The sequence below is a fragment of the Nannobrachium achirus genome (genome assembly GCF_963921795.1).
Source record: "Nannobrachium achirus genome assembly, chromosome: 22".
Taxonomy (NCBI): Eukaryota; Metazoa; Chordata; class Actinopteri; order Myctophiformes; family Myctophidae; genus Nannobrachium; species Nannobrachium achirus.
This window is the reverse complement of record NC_137829.1, coordinates 41,622,231-41,640,244: the sequence shown is the minus strand read 5'-3', so window position 1 is coordinate 41,640,244 and position 18,014 is coordinate 41,622,231. Positions and strand designations below refer to the sequence as shown.

At 41.2% G+C, this 18,014-nt stretch overlaps 1 protein-coding gene across 1 annotated transcript; it reads left to right on the top strand.

Annotated features, from left to right (window-relative positions):
- Positions 1–1,462: 1,462 nt before the first annotated feature.
- On the top strand, positions 1,463–16,962 carry chaf1b (chromatin assembly factor 1, subunit B; the record flags this gene model as incomplete). The annotated part of the gene is made up of 13 exons (XM_080752906.1): positions 1,463–1,588; positions 2,543–2,675; positions 3,141–3,264; positions 4,867–4,970; positions 5,069–5,165; positions 5,271–5,355; positions 6,257–6,350; positions 6,828–6,897; positions 6,991–7,082; positions 7,612–7,771; positions 9,908–10,483; positions 15,395–15,483; positions 16,859–16,962. 13 exons carry the CDS (start codon positions 1,463–1,465, stop codon positions 16,960–16,962), a joined length of 1,854 nt encoding a protein of 617 aa, XP_080609032.1.
- Positions 16,963–18,014: the final 1,052 nt, after the last annotated feature.

Below are 18,014 nucleotides of genomic sequence, written 5' to 3'. Positions count from 1 at the left end.
TGAATACTTCAGTGAGGGGGACTGGCAGCTCTGTATTATTTATAACTTGGATATAAAGGCTATGCAAATTGAGCTAAAAATGAAATGCTTTGTATATTCAGCAGACATAGAAAATAAATCAGGCCATTCTCCAGATATTTCAAGAAACTGCCTGAATACAATGGAACAAAAGTTAATTTCATTAAGCAACTTATCCCATCATCATTTTCTGGGCTTGAATTGAATGGAAGCGTCCTGTCCTGTGTCCACCGCCAGAGGCAGTATATTCAACTGGAGACAACCCTGTCGTTTCCTACCAGTGTTGCCAGATTTTGTCAGAGAAACAAGCAACCATGTCTAGGAAATAAGGGATAAGGCCAAAAGAAGCGACTATGCACTACTATGGTATGGACCAGGACCACATGAGTACTTTAAACATAATACGTCATCGGCTATTTGAAAATAAAATCTTGGGAGGAGGGGACATTTTGAATATTTTGTAACAACAAAATCTTGTATTAAGGGGGTCCCTGGCAGCTGGCACGAAATATTTTTGGGTGGGGGTCAGTGGGTCACTGTGGGTGGACAAATACATATTGATTTGAGACTACTTGACATGAAAATATTTGAGAACCCCTGGTTTAAACCCAAAGCCCCAAAAGAGCAACAAACCACACTGGCGTTTTTGGGGGGGCTTGTTTCTAAAAAAAACAAGACTCCAAAAAACCGCTATCAGGAAAAACTAGCTCAAGACGCTTATAATAAGCAGACATGGTACTTTTTCCTAAACCGGAAGTTTTCTGCGCGCGCCGCTACGCGGCAAAACTTGATGTTTGCAGTGTTTTTTCAGCAGCAGCTCTCAGGGAAACTTTACAAGAGACAACAATAACCACAGTAAACAGAGGAAAAGGTATGAATTGTGCATTATTATTTAATATGTTAGCACGACGTGTTGATAAATGTCGTTGACTCCCAAGCTCGTTGTGCTACGATATTGATTTACATTTAGTACAGGCTGATGGCTGAATCTGGTTTAATAATGACAATCAACATATAAAGCTAAATCAGTAGCTAACGTTTGCTGTAACATTAGTTCAGTATTGGATTATTATTACCTGGACAAAAAACTAACTACCTAATGGTTGCTATACATAGTAAATACGTCAACATAGTATTGTGATTGATTGATTGATTGAAGACTTTATTAGAATGTTTGCATAGGAAAGGGTACAGTTTCATGACGGTACAGTTCACTGGTACAAGGTCTACTAAAAGGAGATCCTAGAAAAGACTAAGCTTATTAACTCAGGAAATCATTTAAGTATCTCATATAACGTTGAATGACAGACGAATAGAACACAGTACTATGCTGTAGATATAGTCAGTGATCTAAGGTAACATTAATAATGATCTCCTTGACATCACGCACAACTTTTTTCTCGATCTCTCTTTTTTTATACAGAAGTCTGTTTCAATCATAAAAATGAAGGTGGTAACGTGTGAGATTGCATGGCACAACAAGGAACCCGTCTATAGTTTGGACTTTCAACACAATTCTGATGGACGCATCCATCGTTTGGCTACAGCTGGAGTTGACAACACTGTCAGAGTAAGTAGGAGAGTGTAGCCCCCTATGCATCGGAAGGTATGTCGTGTGATTAACTAACAGGTTACATCAATCAAAATCATTCAATAGATAGTATTTTATGGCTAACCTACCACTTAGGTGTTGTACAGGCTGTTATCATGTATTCATTTGGGAAGACTGGTACAAAGTGTATTTTAAAATGGAAAAAAGATAATTAAAAAATACAAGTGTATTGTTGTTGTTTTCCCCACCACATTCTTGCGGTGAAATATTGTTCACATTTCATTACACTGGCAGCTATAAGTAATTCAAATGGTTTGAGGGGAAAATGCAGCATATAGATTCCGTACCATCTGTATTTTGGGGGCTCCGAAATCTCACTGCTTCCAGTATCCCATGACCAAGCAAGGGAGCACAAATGGGCTTGAGCTACATCAGTCAGGCATGAGAGCACACATACTGTAATATACATAGACAGGCAGTTACAGTGGTTCCATTGCTGTTACTTGGTTTACAATGGCCAAAAAGCCAGCATCTTCTTCAATGTGCTGCTCCCAACAATAGTTTATTGAATACACTGTATTCAAATTCAAACAACCTAAAAAACAAACAAAGAGTAGTACAGGAAGGAGTATCAAAAATGTATATTTAATGAACATTAGATGGCATGAACTGAGCCTTTTTACACATTTGAAGACAGACTTCTGGTAACAAATGGTGATTGTGTATGTACATATCTTGTAACATTTTACATTTAGTTTTGACAGTAAACCTGGAGCCCATGATGAAAACCGCTGTGTCTGTAGCCTGCTTATATCCAGACAGTATTGATCAATCTAACAGTAGCAACATCATATGGTACATGCATAATGCAAATGTCCAAATTGTGCTAGCCATACTTGTTTTTGATTTCTCCAAAGATGCCTGTCATGCATTTTGATCCTCATTTCAATCTATACTCTGATCCTGGTGTAGCTGTGGCAGGTTGATGCAGCCGCAGATGGGAAGGCAGTAGTGGGGTTCCTATCTAGCCTGACCAGACACACAAAGACTGTCAACGTGGTGCGCTTCTGTCCCGGCGGCGAGCTGCTTGCCTCGGGTGGAGATGGTATGTCACACGATCACATCTACGCATTACCCCCTCCTGGGTTAGGGTCATGGTAGGGGTTTTTAGCCCTGCTAGTAGCGTGGCTCTAAGGATGGCAATGTTGGCTGGCCCGTCCAACACTCCAAAACAGAGAATACAAGATTTCTCAAAAAACGAGTGGCTGGATTGCCATTAGCTATGCAATGTGTGACAGCTGTGACTTGAAACCAGGATTCCAAGGTTGAAGAAAATGGTTATCAGATTCAGTTCAGGAAACACCTTTTTTGTTTCTTTGTTTGTTTGTTTTCATAGAAATTGCACATTGGTGGACACATTATTAATTTGTGTTAAATGCATTTTACATAGAAACTGAAACTATCTGAATATTTTGCAAATTAAACGTGATTTAATATGGACTATTGTGTCTTAGAAAAGTAACGCCGCCAACTTTTGATGCATAAATTAAAGTGATTTGATATGGTGCAGATGCTGCCATCCTGCTCTGGAAGCTGAATGACAGTAAAGAGCCAGAGCAAACCCCGGTATTCCAAGAGGATGATGAAGATACTCAGCTCAACAAGGAGAGCTGGACTGTGGTGAAGACACTAAGGTGATATAACTATGACAGCTAGCTTACTGTAGACTAAAGGCCTGTACATACTTTGACCGAAACCGAACTTTTCGGTCAAAAGGTACCGGTTCGACTACAAAATGACATCACTCGCAACTTCTGAAAAGCATCAGACCGAATGAGAGTTCGGAAATGTGCACGTCGGAAATCGCAACTCGCAGAACATTTCTGAGATACTATGGACAGGCCATTACAGTACAGCGCCATGAAGTGATTTTATCTATTCATTAAAATATTTCCATTTTGTATAGAGATGTGCCGACTGATCGGTGAGTTATTGCGATCGGCCGATAATGCCTCTATCGGCTTTGAACGGTATCGGCTTTGCCGATCTACAAGCTAGATCAGCTATTTTCACAATATTTATGTAACCTCAGCTTCGACTCCTACAAGTTGAATTGGATACTAAAGGACCTCAGCCTGCAATCTCCTAATTAAATGTTTATACTTAATATACAATGTCAATGTTTTGTAAGACAAATCATTAAATATATAAATGCTGCTACAGTAACACAATAAATAGAAGAATTTATGGAGTTGACAATCGATCGGTATTGGCAGATACTGATTCCAGTTGATCGGTGATCGGTATCGGCCCCAAAAATCGCAATCGGAGCATCTCTAATTTTGTATTGAAGTGTGGGAGTCTTGCGCTGAGGGCTGTGGGATTGACGGCAGAGTGGAGCAGGCCAAACGTTGAGAAGAATTACAAGCAAATCTTGCCAGGCGGTTGCCAGTCAGATGTTGGATGTGACATACCACGTAGCAACAATTTAAGTGACATGATGTCACTAGAGATCGTTGGCACAGTTTTGCAGAACATGCCACAACCTCATTTTGCTGCTTTCACTTGTATGAGTGAGTGAGTGATAAATAAACCCCTATATAAAACTTAGATTGTCAATTTGTCAGAAAGGAAACCATGATGGCTGATGGATTTTTAAGTTGATAAATTGCAGCTGAGTCTATGTTGGCTATGTTTCATAAGGCCTTCTCTCTCTCTGCCAGCATTGAGTTGACTATACAGGAGTTGGCCGTGAAAAATACCCACAATTAATGCTGCGGGTAACATGTCCTTGGTTCCAACTCCCTTTGGTCCGACCACCTAACCCTAACCTCAGTAAAACTAACGCTGGTGAGTAGCTAACCTGCCGACGCTGGTGAGTAGCGCTAACCTGCCGACGCTGGTGAGTAGCTAACCTGCCGACGCTACGCTGGTGAGTAGCTAACCTGCCGACGCTGGTGAGTAGCTAACCTGCCGACGCTGGTGAGTACAGCTAACCTGCCGACGCTGGTGAGTAGCTAACCTGCCGACGGTGTTCGGACCAACGGGTGTTCGAACCATGGGGCAGTCCCCGTTTACCCAGTATCTCTGAAAAAGGTTGTTTGCGGTCTCGTATTCTGCTTAGTATGACAAGCTTTTTGTTTTTTGAACCCAAGTTAGGCTAAACCCAAGTTTTTTCAAGGTGCTGCTCAAATATCAGGTCTCTGATGCTATTTAGGATGCTGTAATGCGAATAACTGTGTTGGTATATAGACAGACTCCCTAAAGCTCATTATTAACCTTGGTATTGTTTGTAGGGGACACATAGAAGATGTTTATGACATCTCCTGGACCCGTGATGGAAATTTCATGGTGTCTGGATCTGTGGACAATACTGCCATCATGTGGGATGTCACCAAAGGTTTGTTGAGCATTTAAGTTTTGGTGTTGTGTTCGGTGTATCAACCATACCAAGTCAATTGTGTGTTGCATGAGATTCAGAAACGTTTCTGTCTTTAGGCCAGAAACTGTCCATCTTCAATGACCATAAGAGCTATGTGCAGGGGGTGGCCTGGGATCCTCTGGGACAATATATTGCCACTCTCAGCTGTGACCGGTAGAGAAATCCTACTTTGACTCTTAAAAGAAAATAACTCGATACGATACACCATTCAGCAGGCTCATCATAAACATGCATGTATTTTGCTTCCCCCATACTCAGAGTGATGCGTGTGTTCAACGCTCACACCAGGAAGAAGGCCTACTGTGTCAGCAAGATGACCTCTGGGTCACCTGGAGATGGAGAGGTCAGTGTTGGATGCTTGTTGGTAGGGCTGTCACAATTATTACATAATCGTCTAATCGCAATTATTTGACATAATCGCGATTATTTGACATAATCGCGATTATTTTTCATAATCGTCATATTCGTTTCCATGTTGAAAAATGTTCATATATTTATTTAAACATTTCTTTGTATATTTAGGTTATGTGTCATAACTACCATGTGCAACTTCAAAGCCTAAAAGCCAAACAGAAATGTAATTGTCAACGACAAAATCACAATTAAATTGTTAATCGCAATTATTTGAGTGACAGTTAATCGTCACGTAAAATGTCATAATCGTGACAGCCCTACTTGTTGGTATATCAATAAATATATGTCAAAAATTGATTGTGGCACACTAGGGGTGGGCAATATGGATATACAATATCACAATATTTTCTCAAGCTGTATCACGATGCACGATTTTATGACGATTCTTTTTCACGTTTGTTTTTATGGTTACTTGACAAAAACTAGACTCTCTGGGTTCCTTTTGGGAGGTCTAAATTGAACTTTACAAGTATGTAACTCTGACAGTATACAAATGAAACCAAATGGACCCTTACGGGTCCATTTGGTTTCATTTGTATACTGTCAAGAGTTAAGTGGAGACCTTTACATTTTAAAGTTTGAGAACTACTGGTTTAGACCAAAATGCAGGTTTAAATTGCAATGAATCTCTGTATTAACGATTAAACACGATTTTTTTACAAGGCTCCCTCCATTGTATCACGATATATACGATACCTCTGAACAGGCATATCGTGGAGACATTGTATCGTCTCAACGATAATTATCACCATATCGCCCACCCCTATGGCACACATTGCATACACACACACACTTGGTTATCTACCCGTATATCTCTTGTGTTTCTGCAGGTCAAACAGTATAGAATGTTCCACGATGACAGCATGAGGTCATTCTTTAGGCGTCTTACCTTCACACCTGACGGATCCTTCCTGCTCGCACCAGGCATGTGAACAGATGCAGCTCGTATCGTTTCATATTTACTGTATCTGGGAACAGGAAATACCGTGTGTTGTTATATCCTGTGAATTGAGACCGTAAGCGTTATTCCGTTTCGTACCCTCACTCTGGCAAGACCAGCCCTTACCTACCTCTGATTATACTTAATATATGTATATTTTTTATCTTATGTATATATTTTTTAATGTCTCCTCTGCCATATATTCTATGTATTTATTTTTCTATTTGTTAGATGCACCAAGTCAAATCCTAACCTATAGTTAGGCCTAAATCAGAAATTAGCCTACAAAAACAAATATGTTGCTACATACTGTACATGTACTGTAAGCCCCTCCCATACACTAAAATGTCAAATGTCTAAATGTGTTCCCGGCCTGAATGGGTTAACCTCCTATTATGGACCAACTTAATCAATAAACTGATTTCTCATTCTGATTCTGCTTTCCCTGTGTTGTTTACCAGCTGGTTGCGTGGAGGCAGGAGAAAACATCACGAACACCACCTATATGTTCTCCAGGAAGGGCCTCAAGAGGTGACCTCCACTCTGGACTATGACACTTGACATTATCTAGAATCAGTCAGCGGTGGGCATAGTAACTAATCCACCTGCAAATATGTGTTTCAGGCCAATCGCTCACTTCCCCTGTCCAGCTAAGGCTACCGTGGCTGTGCGCTGCTGTCCTGTCTATTTTGAATTGAGGACTAAGAAAGCCCAAGGTAAACCGTTTGTACACTATCTATTACAACACCAATGATATCAACACTTTGGAATATTGCATGTAGGGGTGGGCGATATGGAAAAATACAAACGATTCTTTTTCCCCGTTGTTTTTTATGGTTATTTTTCAAGTTACTTGACAAAAACTAGACTCTCTGGGTTCCTTTTGGGAGGTCTAAATTGAACTTTACAAGTATGTAACTCTGACAGTATACAAACTCTGACAGTATACAAATGAAACAAAATGGACCCTTACGGGTCCATTTGGTTTCATTTGTATACTGTCAGAGTTGTATACTGTCTACTGATTTAGACCAAAATGCAGGTTTAAATTGAATTATGCAATGAATCTCTGTATTAACGATTAAACAGGATGTTTTACAAGGCTCCCTCAATTGTATCACAATATATACGATACCTCTGAAAATGCATATCGTGGAGACATTGTATCGTCTCAACGATAATTATCACCATATCGCCCACCCCTAATTGCATGATCTTCTCCTTATTTTCCATTGTGCTCCACAGATGGTACGGTGGAGGCAATGCCCAATGTGTTCCAGTTGCCGTATCGCATGGTGTTTGCTGTGGCATCCGAAGACTCCGTCTTTCTGTATGACACACAGCAGGCCCTTCCTTTTGCGTTTGTGTCCAACATCCACTACCACACTCTCAGCGACCTCACCTGGTAGGCCAGCCCACATCCTCATGGATGAACTCATTTATTAACCAGTGAAAAAATAGCAGATATACAAGCTCACAGCGCGGCACCGAGTGCTGCGCTGCGAGCTTGTAGATCTGCTATTTTTCAATAGTTAAAGCATAAAATAATGATACACAATAATGTGTACCCGTTCTAAATGGGTTAAAGTTCTCAGTCGAAACGACTGATTTCAGTGATCTGGATTCCATAGAAGCCATAGTTGCGCAGCTCTCAATGTGTCTGTCTCGCATTGAGAGCTTTGGTTATTATTTTAAGATTAGAGCATTTTGAAGTGGTCAAATTAGCAAAATGTTCGGAAACATCTTCGATAAAATCTTAGGTCTTGGATATTTCATATAAAAACAAAGGTTAAAGCCTCAATCTGACTTCTCACCTGGTTGGAAGTATGTAGAACAGCACGAACAATTACCAAAATATCATAATTTTACATATTGTGGCAATTGTTTACGAAACGGCGCTAGTTAGATTTGAACCACTTTAACCATTATTTTATGCTTTAACTATTGAAAAATAGCAGATATACAAGCTCACAGCGCGGCACCGAGCTATTTTAGAAAAATCGTGAAAATCTGTGCAAGTCTTTGAATATCTTTGACCCGATCTTTGACCCGACTTCTAAATCCTTCTTCTAAATCATGTTGTTCTCAAACTTTTTCATGTCAAGAACCCCCAAAATTACAGGTATTTGGCCACGGACCCCCATCTCAAAATATGTTGTTCCAGGGACCACCCTGAAGCAAATATTTGAGTTACAAATGTTCGCTTTTAAATAGATATATTCAAAGACTTGCAAAGAAAACTCATGATTTAAAAAAAATAGCAGATCTACAAGCTCGCAGCACGGCACTCTGTGCCGCGCTGTGAGCTTGTATATCTGCTATTTTTCAATAGTTAAAGCAGTCAATAATCCTAGGCCTAAATGGGTTTATCACAAATTAGGACTTGGTCATGCAAACGTGAAATTGAATTTGGCTTTAATCCATGCATCCTTCTATTGCCACCCTGACCCGTCCCTGAAGATTAAGATTACTACTATTTGTCACATACATTGCTGTATGTGAGATTTGTTCTCCGCATTTGACCCATCTCTTGGAGCAGTGAGCCGCAGCCGTGCCGCTCTCGGGAAATCAGTAGTGGTGGTCTAAACCACAAATCAAACCCTTGATGCTGATTTCCAAGCAGGGAGGCATAGGGTCCCATTTTTACAGTCTTTTTTGGTATGACCCGACCGGGGATCGAACCCCGACCTCCCAGTCTCAGGGCAGACACTCACGGTAGGGCCATGATCCAGAGGCACATGTAGTCTTTAAGACTCGTTATCTTTAAGCCTAGAATTGTAGTGTATTTTAGGCAGCCCTTTATTTTATAATGTTGCTGGATAAATTAGCATCTTTTCACCGTGAGTTGAAGTGATGTTAAAAATGTTGTCTATTCAATTTAGAATTAGACCCGGAGGTGTAACAGAAGTGATGTCATCTGGGGACCCCCAGGTTGAGAACCACTGCGTTATAACAGAGTCATATCATGGCATTCTAGCCATTATTCTGTAACATTAACATGTGATGTCATATCCTCCGGGTTCCCACGGTCATGAAATTCCTGGAAATATTTTGAAATTAGAAAAAATATTTTTCCAGTACTGGAAAAGTTTTGGAATTGATCAAGGGTCCTGGAAGGTCCTGGAAAAAAATAGCTATGCATTGTCTTTGGTTATTGATTTAGTTAATACCTCTGAAATTACAAATTAAACATTGGCCAAATTGTCAAACATTAGAGGCAGAAATTGTGAAAATAGACAATCTACATGCTCTGTTGTGAGCATGTAGATCTGCTATTTTCACAATAGAAACGTGTTATACAAAATTCCTCAACTCTTAGTGCTCGTCAGGGTGCCGGTCCCCAGTTAAAATATGATTATTTCGGGGGTCACAGCCTGAAAAGGTTGAGAACCACATACACTACCTGTAGTGTATGTGGAGTAAGCGACTTGTTATTGAGCTGAATTATTGTTATATAGTCCTGGAAATTGGGTTAAATATACTGGAAAAGTTTTGGAAATTAATTGGTAAAAAATGTGCGGGAACCCTGTATCCTGTTTAGGTCTCGGGATGCTTCCTTCCTGGCAGTGTCCTCCACTGATGGCTATTGCTCCTTCCTGTCCTTCTCTCCTGAGGAGCTGGGCACTCCTCTGAAGGAGCCCCCCGTCCTGGAAGTGTTCACCCCAAGTATCGGCCCTGAGAAGCGGGGCAAAAAGCTCTCGGCTCCCAGGACCATGTCGCCAGTACCCCAGACTCAAACCGTGACCACCACGTCCCAAGCTAATCTCGGTAAAGATGCCCCTTCTGCACCCCTCGCCTCCCCTCAGAACCCCGCGCTCCCAGACGACAAGAAGAGCCTCCCTGGTGGCAAGACCAAAACTCAGTCCCGTAGGATCACCCTTAACACCCTGGAGGGCTGGGGGAAACCCTCTGCATCCAAATCCACGCCCTCTGCTGCCCAGAGCCCATCCTCCGAGGGCACACCCCAGCCCCATGCCACCCCTCTTACCCCCACCAGTTCAGCGCCGCCTAAACTTAAACCCCTCACTCCCGCCACCCCTAAAGTCCTCAACAGCACCAACACTCCTGGGCCCAGTACTCCTAAATCTACCACCACCCCCAAAGGCCCCACTCCAAGGTAAGCGTTTTTGTCTTTAAGTAAAAAATAAAACTGGAAATGTTATTGTGCAGCATATTGTGCACTTTGATTCTACTTTGATTCTTTTTACACTTTGCTTGTTGACATGGAGGACTCTCGAAGCACCTGAAGGGAATTAAGTTGGTGTTCCCTGTGTGCACTCACTGCCTGTGTTATGCATAGATTGCATCAGCTTTTAAGTCACCACCTCTCCTAGGCAAAGAGGCCTGCTTTCTACCGACGAAATGTAAAGAGGAGATGCGATGGATTTCTTTAACAAATTGAGGTGTACTGTGAATGGATAGTTAATATTACATTAGATAGTACTGCTATGGTGTTAACACTTATGTTGCAATGATTTTTTCCGGCCAATGTCCCGCGTTGCCATGGTTACCATAGACTTCCATGTAATTGTGCAAGTGTGTAAAAAGTGCACGCCCATGCCTAGATGATGCACCACGTGTGTAGATGCTGTTCACAGCTTTCAAACAAAAAAATCCGCTTGGAAATCCGTTCAGGCATTCATGATTTATGGGCCATTATGTTTTCTTCAGATGTAAACAAACATGGCTGCCATGTTTGAAAGAATGGGTTGGTATGGGGGTTAAACATGCAATTTCGCGATCGCGATCATGCCTAATACATTTCTGGAGGTCCAAAAAATTTTTTTGAAAAAAAAGATTTTGAAAAAAAAAAATTTTTTTTTTTCAAAAACGGCCCAAACTCGGGAAACTCGGGGTTGGCACAGCACTAGTACCAATACAAACTCGGGAAACTCGGGGTTGGCACCATATGTGTTAAGAGGTGAGGGGTTTCCGCTTTCTGCTGTTATTTTAGCTCCCATGTCAACTTTGAATGAATGAATATATGAAAATACTTAACCACATAGACACGTCTTAAGATAAATAACCGATTCTGTACTGCACTTTAATTGGGATACTCTTTCCCATAGGTGAGAATGGGTACTGCATCTATAAATGATGGCGGTTGGATGTAGATTGATTACGAGTTAAGGCCACTTTTAACCGCACAGATTCGGCGACGATTCGGCGGCGGAAGGCGGCGGATAGCGTCGTTTGCCGAACGGGAGCTCATCGTCAGGTTTTCGGCAGCGGGTCGGGAACGTTATCGACCGAAAACTGGAAAACTGGACTTGCTCAGTTTTGTACAGTCGCCCCTGGCCGTCGGTAAGATTGAGGGAGTTGTAGAATAGTTTGCTACTGTTGCAAAACCAAGCCAAAATAAGCCAGAGACATTTTCCCGTCGCATATTTTTACTAAATACCATATTCTCAATCACAACTCTCAGTTCCTATTCCAATCTGATCCAAAGCAAAGCTAGTAAATAGTGCAGCAGCTCCCCGTGTTGTTGTTGTTCTTTTTTTCCCCCTTCTCCTCTGCACGGAGAACACACAGTGGCTCCGGTATGGTTGCCAGATTCTGTGAGTGAAATAAGCGACCAGGTCTATGAAAATAAGCCCAAAAGCAGCGACCAGTTTCACCTCTGAGCTCTATTACATTAGTTATTTTATAAAATAATGTTGAAAGCAAGGCCAAATAAGCAACTACACTTCAGAAACAAGCCCAAACAAAAGCAACCCACAACTAGCAACATTATAGGAAAACAGGATCAACGTTGCTTATAACGAGCAGACCTGGCACCACTGCCATACATTAACTACAGTCGGCGTCGTCTGAAAAAATAAAAGTGCTTAGTTTTTTGCAGTTCTTTGCAGTTCTTTGCAGTCTGTGTACAGTCAGAAGTAGTCTCCTGTAGGCTGTTTGGTGTGTAGACACCTTTAGGGTCATTACTGTCAGAAATGGGGACTTAGTGGGGGTCTGTGATGGTAGTGGAGGAAAATCTGATTTGACCATACCATCATATGGTTTTCCCATGTTTAAAAATAAACCAAACACTGTTTGGGTTATTTGAATCTTGATTAATGCAAACGTTGTGACAGACAGTGACACACAGAACCGACTGGGAGGTGGTCTTTCGAGGATGATGGGAATCAACTCTTAAAAAAAATGATCCCATGTTGTGGGTTTTTTGTTTAAACATCCACATGACTGATTTAAAGTCCCTAGTGAATGACAAGTATTCAAAACATACTATACATATTATATGTAATGCATGCCTGTAACTGCTTTGACTTACTTCTCCACAAGACAAATGTGTTGTCATCAATATATCTTTCCCAAAGTAAGATGCTAGATGAATGAAATGCACCTTTCCTCAAGCAATACCATATAGCAAAACATAGCCACACCACATATGTAAATCTTCCACTCCTATTCAAATGCTCTTTGTCTTTGGTGTGCGGAACTATACTGTACAGAGGAAGTATGTCAGCACAAAACATACTACATCCACTTACCGGTAGCTACTTTACCATGAGTAAGTATGTTGATTCTCATCAGTGAGATTGAGGAAGCATTGTTCTCAGAAGTGTTTTTTTTTTTTCTTTTTTTTTTTTGCAGTGCAAAAATAATTTTGTAATGTTTAATTCAACAAGTGAATAATTAGCAAACATTATTAATAATAATAATAATAATAAAACTTTATTTGTATAGCGCTTTTTAAGAACAGAGTCACAAAGTGCTTGACAGGAGAATCAGCAAAAGAAACAATCAGCAAAACAAGCAGTACAACACATTATAGATTCAAAATTAATAAACAATAATAGCATACATTAAAATCAGGACAATCAGGGGAGCTAAGGGTTGAAGGCAGTTCTATAGAGGTGAGTTTTCAGGAGAGATTTAAAACGTGGCAAAGAGTCAGCAAGCCTTATCTCTTCGGGCAGATCGTTCCAGAGCTTTGGGGCTCTAAAAGCAAAGTTCGCCTCTAGTTTTATAGTTGCAGACTGGGACGATCAGTAGTCCTTTGCCTGAGGATCTGAGTTCACGGGATGGGACATAAGGGTCAAGTAAGTCTGAAATGTAGGATGGAGCAAGGCCAGATATGGCCTTGTAGGTGATAAGTAAAATTTTAAAATCGATTCTGAAGGAAATGGGCAACCATTGCAGGGAAGCTAAAATGGGTGTAATATGATCAAATTTCCTGGTACCAGTTAAAAGCCGTGCGGCTGCGTTTTGGACAAGTTGGAGAGATTAAGTACCTGTTTTAATTCAAAAGGTGTTTTTTGTGTGTGCGCTCCATTATTGGAACTGAGAGAACAAAGCCCTGCCTGGTATGAGGAGTCGTTGGACCCCCTGCTGATTAGTATACAATGTCTCTGAGAGACCGCTCAGACAACAGTCTGTCTGACAATTGTTACTAGGCTAGTAGTAGCCAATCATTTAAACGAGCAAGGGGGCAATGAACAATGAATTGTCACACAAATAATTGCGATTAACAATTTCATCGTGTTTTTGGCATTGGAACATGATACACTTTTAATTTCTTTAGCTGTTTCTTTAGTTGTTTTAATCATCTTTCTAAAGTTTCTTTAGGACATTGTGTACAATACATCAAATGATAAATGGACTGCATTTATATGGCACCTTTCTCCAAAGCGCTTAACAAAGTACAGTATTTCACGTTCACCCATTCACACAGAGGAAACCATGCAAGGCACCAACCACATTTCTGTGCACAACCTACCGCCCAGCCGTGATATGTGGGGATAAAAACAAGCGCTCTCACTCATGCTGCTGCCATCACAAGCCCTGGCAGGCAGGGGAAACAAGACAACGATTTGACTGCAGCACATTTTGAACATTTGAAACGTGCTGTAACAAATACGTTTTTTAGCACAAAACACTGTAGCTGTCTGCCAAATTATTTTGAATGTTGCTATACAGCAGATAGTTTCATTGATTTTAACAATGTGGCCGATATCACATTGTTTTACACTGGAGATGCAAGATCCAGAGAGAGAAGTAAAGAAAATGGTCACAGAGAAACAGATATTCCTCCTGAGAAGATGAGACTTACAGAAAAATGAGGAGGCAAAGAAAGGAGCAAGCAATTGACCAGCTCTAGTGTATTAAACAAAAGCATAGATATTTAAGAGCAGGTAGTAGATGTTGATCAAATCATATTGATTGGGCTGGTTTTTATTTATTCTGATCTGATGAAGATCTGTGAGGATCAAAACATTGTCAACTCAAAGTGATTCTTTACCTTGAAGATGGTGTGTGAATGGGGGCTCTACCTCTTGAAATAAAGTTATTTTGAATCGCCACAACACCAATAGCAACATCAGGAAAGTGACGTGTACATAAATCAACAGTATAGTTCTTGATTGTGGACGGATGTGTGTGTGCATGCTCAAAGTATTTGCAGGGTCGTTCAAGCCTGGATTATGTTTAAAAAATCACACCCGTGTGAACTGAGCGGTGGTTTATCCCCCCCCCCCCCTCCCCCTGTGTGTGTGTGTGTGCGTGTGTGTGTGTGCCTGGCCTGGCCTGAAAACAGCGCCCCTCCCTTAACATGTGTGGTCATAAAAGGTACTACACCACAGGCTACATACAGACAGACCCACCCACCCACATACATACATACATACAAACATACATACCTACACACACGGCCACGCTATGGAGACGGTGTGACCACCGCTCAAAAATTAGCGTGTGGGGCGCCTGGTGGCCTAGTGGACCAGGCGCATACCATATAGGCATTGCCATTTCGGCATCAATGCCTGTCGGCGTCGGCGGTTCGATTCCCGATCCGGGCAACCTTTGCCGCATGTCACTCCCTATCTCTCCCCCATTTCCTGTCAGTCTACTGTCCTATCTAATAAAGGCGAAAAGCCCCAAAAAACAAATCTTAAAAAAAAAAAATGCGTGTGTGTCTGTATATACCTGTATGTATATACATACAGTACATTCATTTGTATGCACTGTCTTGCACTACTGACTAAAGCAATCCTGCTATTGATTTGTCTCTTCCACTTGATTCCAGGCGGATATCTTTGACTCCTGTCGGGTTACGATCTCCAGCTCTTTGTCCCTTCTTTACCACTCCCACCTCCACTGAGAAGGCCAAGCACGGTCAGTATACCTTTATAAAGGGAACATACGTTTTTTTTTATGATATGCTTGTCAACGACAGGTCAGAATACAATATGCCGTTCACTTTACCACCTTTTATTTAGGGTCTGATTTCATTAATGCTTCATACAGGTGTTCAGTTTCACTCGAGATGGCTTCCGCAAGCTCGCGTTTCAGTATTCTATGCCCACAGTCAAAGTTCAAGGACATTGTTTGTTACTCTATAGTTTGCATTTTCTTGTGCATTCTGCACCCACGGTCAAAGTTTTTAAATATTGGTAAAAGAATGTTGGCACTATACCACCATCATTTTGGGTCCAATTTGAATTAAACTTCATACAGGTCATTGTCCCGACACAGCCTTAGTGAATTCATGGTTCAGCATCTAAATACCTTTAAACACTTCCTGTTGATTTATGATAATAGTTCCTCCTGACATTATCTCCGTTTAGGGAATATAATAGTATGAGTTGAACATAATGCCAAACCTAAGTGTGGGATAGCACGTGTGACGTAGCTGTTGCATTTTATCAAGCCAGGTGGCGGAGAGATATGAGCCTCTGGCCATTGCCAGGTTTCTTCTTGGCAAAGTAGCTTTAAAGACCGGTGAAATCACCGCTGAAAACAGCACCAGTAACCCTACAATTTCTGCACTGGGATTTTGGTTGTACCCACCATGAGCAGAAAATATAATTGTGGTGAATATGACCTTGCTGTAATGCAACTGTGGGCGACCAGTTCACTTAGCCGTTTTTCAAGGTTGCCATGATCACCCAATGCCAGACAGTGAAGACCACCATTGCATTTGCATCTCCTTATAGGCTGTTAATTAGAATAATATAATAATACAGGGTTAAAACAAGTAAATAATTGATAATAATTGAAGTAAGTCTGTTTGAAACCTTCCCTAACACCCAGGACAACGTTCCACTCATCCTTGACTCTTCTCCCTCCTTGCTCCCAAGCTGTGGAATAAAATCTCCCTTGCAGTCAGAACTGCAGTCCTAGTCCTATCTCTCATTTTCCACTGAAGTCTGAAAACGGAACACTTCAGATTCCACTTCCCGCGACTCTCCAATCCGTTCTTGTCCTTTTTAAAAAATATATATATGCTAATACTATGCTGATTTAACTGTAGATTGCATGTTGTTTAGACAAATGTTAACCTGGTTTGTATCCTTGTTTCTGTGAAGCACTGCATTGTTTTCTTTGCACTCTACTTAAATGATATGACTATTTATTTGACCCTGTCATTTTGTGTTGACCCTGTCATTTTGCGTGTGTGACTTGGGTCCAATGCGGCATCCAAGTATATCGTCTATGGTTGCAAGTAACCCTTCTTTCACTGAGATCCCTTTCATGTGTATTCCTCCAGAGCGCCCATCTCCTCCCTCTGATCCGGTATGCCAGCCCCCTGAGCCCAAACGTCCCAAGACCGGCGGCGACCCACCAGCCAAGAGCAATGTCACTCAGCCTTAGCGCTAAATGCAGGATGCTCCGTGGTCTTGTGAACTGGCCAGCTGTTCTGTCCTCCTCAGCCAGATCCATTCCTCACACACCACCTCTGTACAACTGCACTGCACCCATCGGGTTCTACGTGGATGTCATTTCACAGTGCAGTGTCCCTCGTGGTTTGGTTGATGTGTGTCTCTTTTTATCTAACCAGATAAAGTTTTGATATCACTTTATTTGGGCGGTCTGTGAGAGAAAATGAACTGGTCTTATTATCCTTATCTTTGGTGTTTTGCTGAGCTGTTAATTGCTGTATTATATACTGCCACCGATGTTGGTAACATTTAGAAGAATAAAGTAATCTGTTTAATGAATCTCTTTTTGTTGTTTACATCTCGTCGAGAACATGAATGTGAAGCTGAAACGCAACGGCAAATCCAGATTATAATTTGTTATTGAGCCAAATGCAATAAGGTTTACTAACTAACCTAATGGGAAGACTGAAAGTATATCAAAATATGTCACTTTATCAAACTGTATAAACACAACACATGTATATACATGGGATTATGTTAGGCTGCAGAATGTAGTTTCTCTGAGTAAATCAGTTATGGGTAGTCATTGTATCCAGAGGAAAAACAACCAAGCCTTCAAGTATTGGCCTTAAACTTTAAAATAACATCACTGACATCTTTTGGCTTAGCTATATATAGCTATAGTCATATAGCCATATAGTCAAGTTGTTGATTAGCATGGAGTTTGCTATTTGCCATCAGTAGGCCTATTATGCTATTTGCACAATATTGAGGACACTTGCATAAAGATGACATTGATAGAGTAGGCTAATCGACCTAAAGATTAAGATCGCCAGTTCATATCATTTTGTTTAATAGTTGGATCACATTTTGGGTTTTGATAGATTATGGGGGGGGGGGGGGGTCAGGAAATCTTGATGCCACTTAAGACTAGTATTTAAGTTGTAGTTCACCAAGTGAGGCGATAGCGTTGGCAATAGCCTACTGGCATCGTGTGCTAACAGCCTATCTTGATTCGTGAGTGTGTGGTGTGGTGGCGGTGGT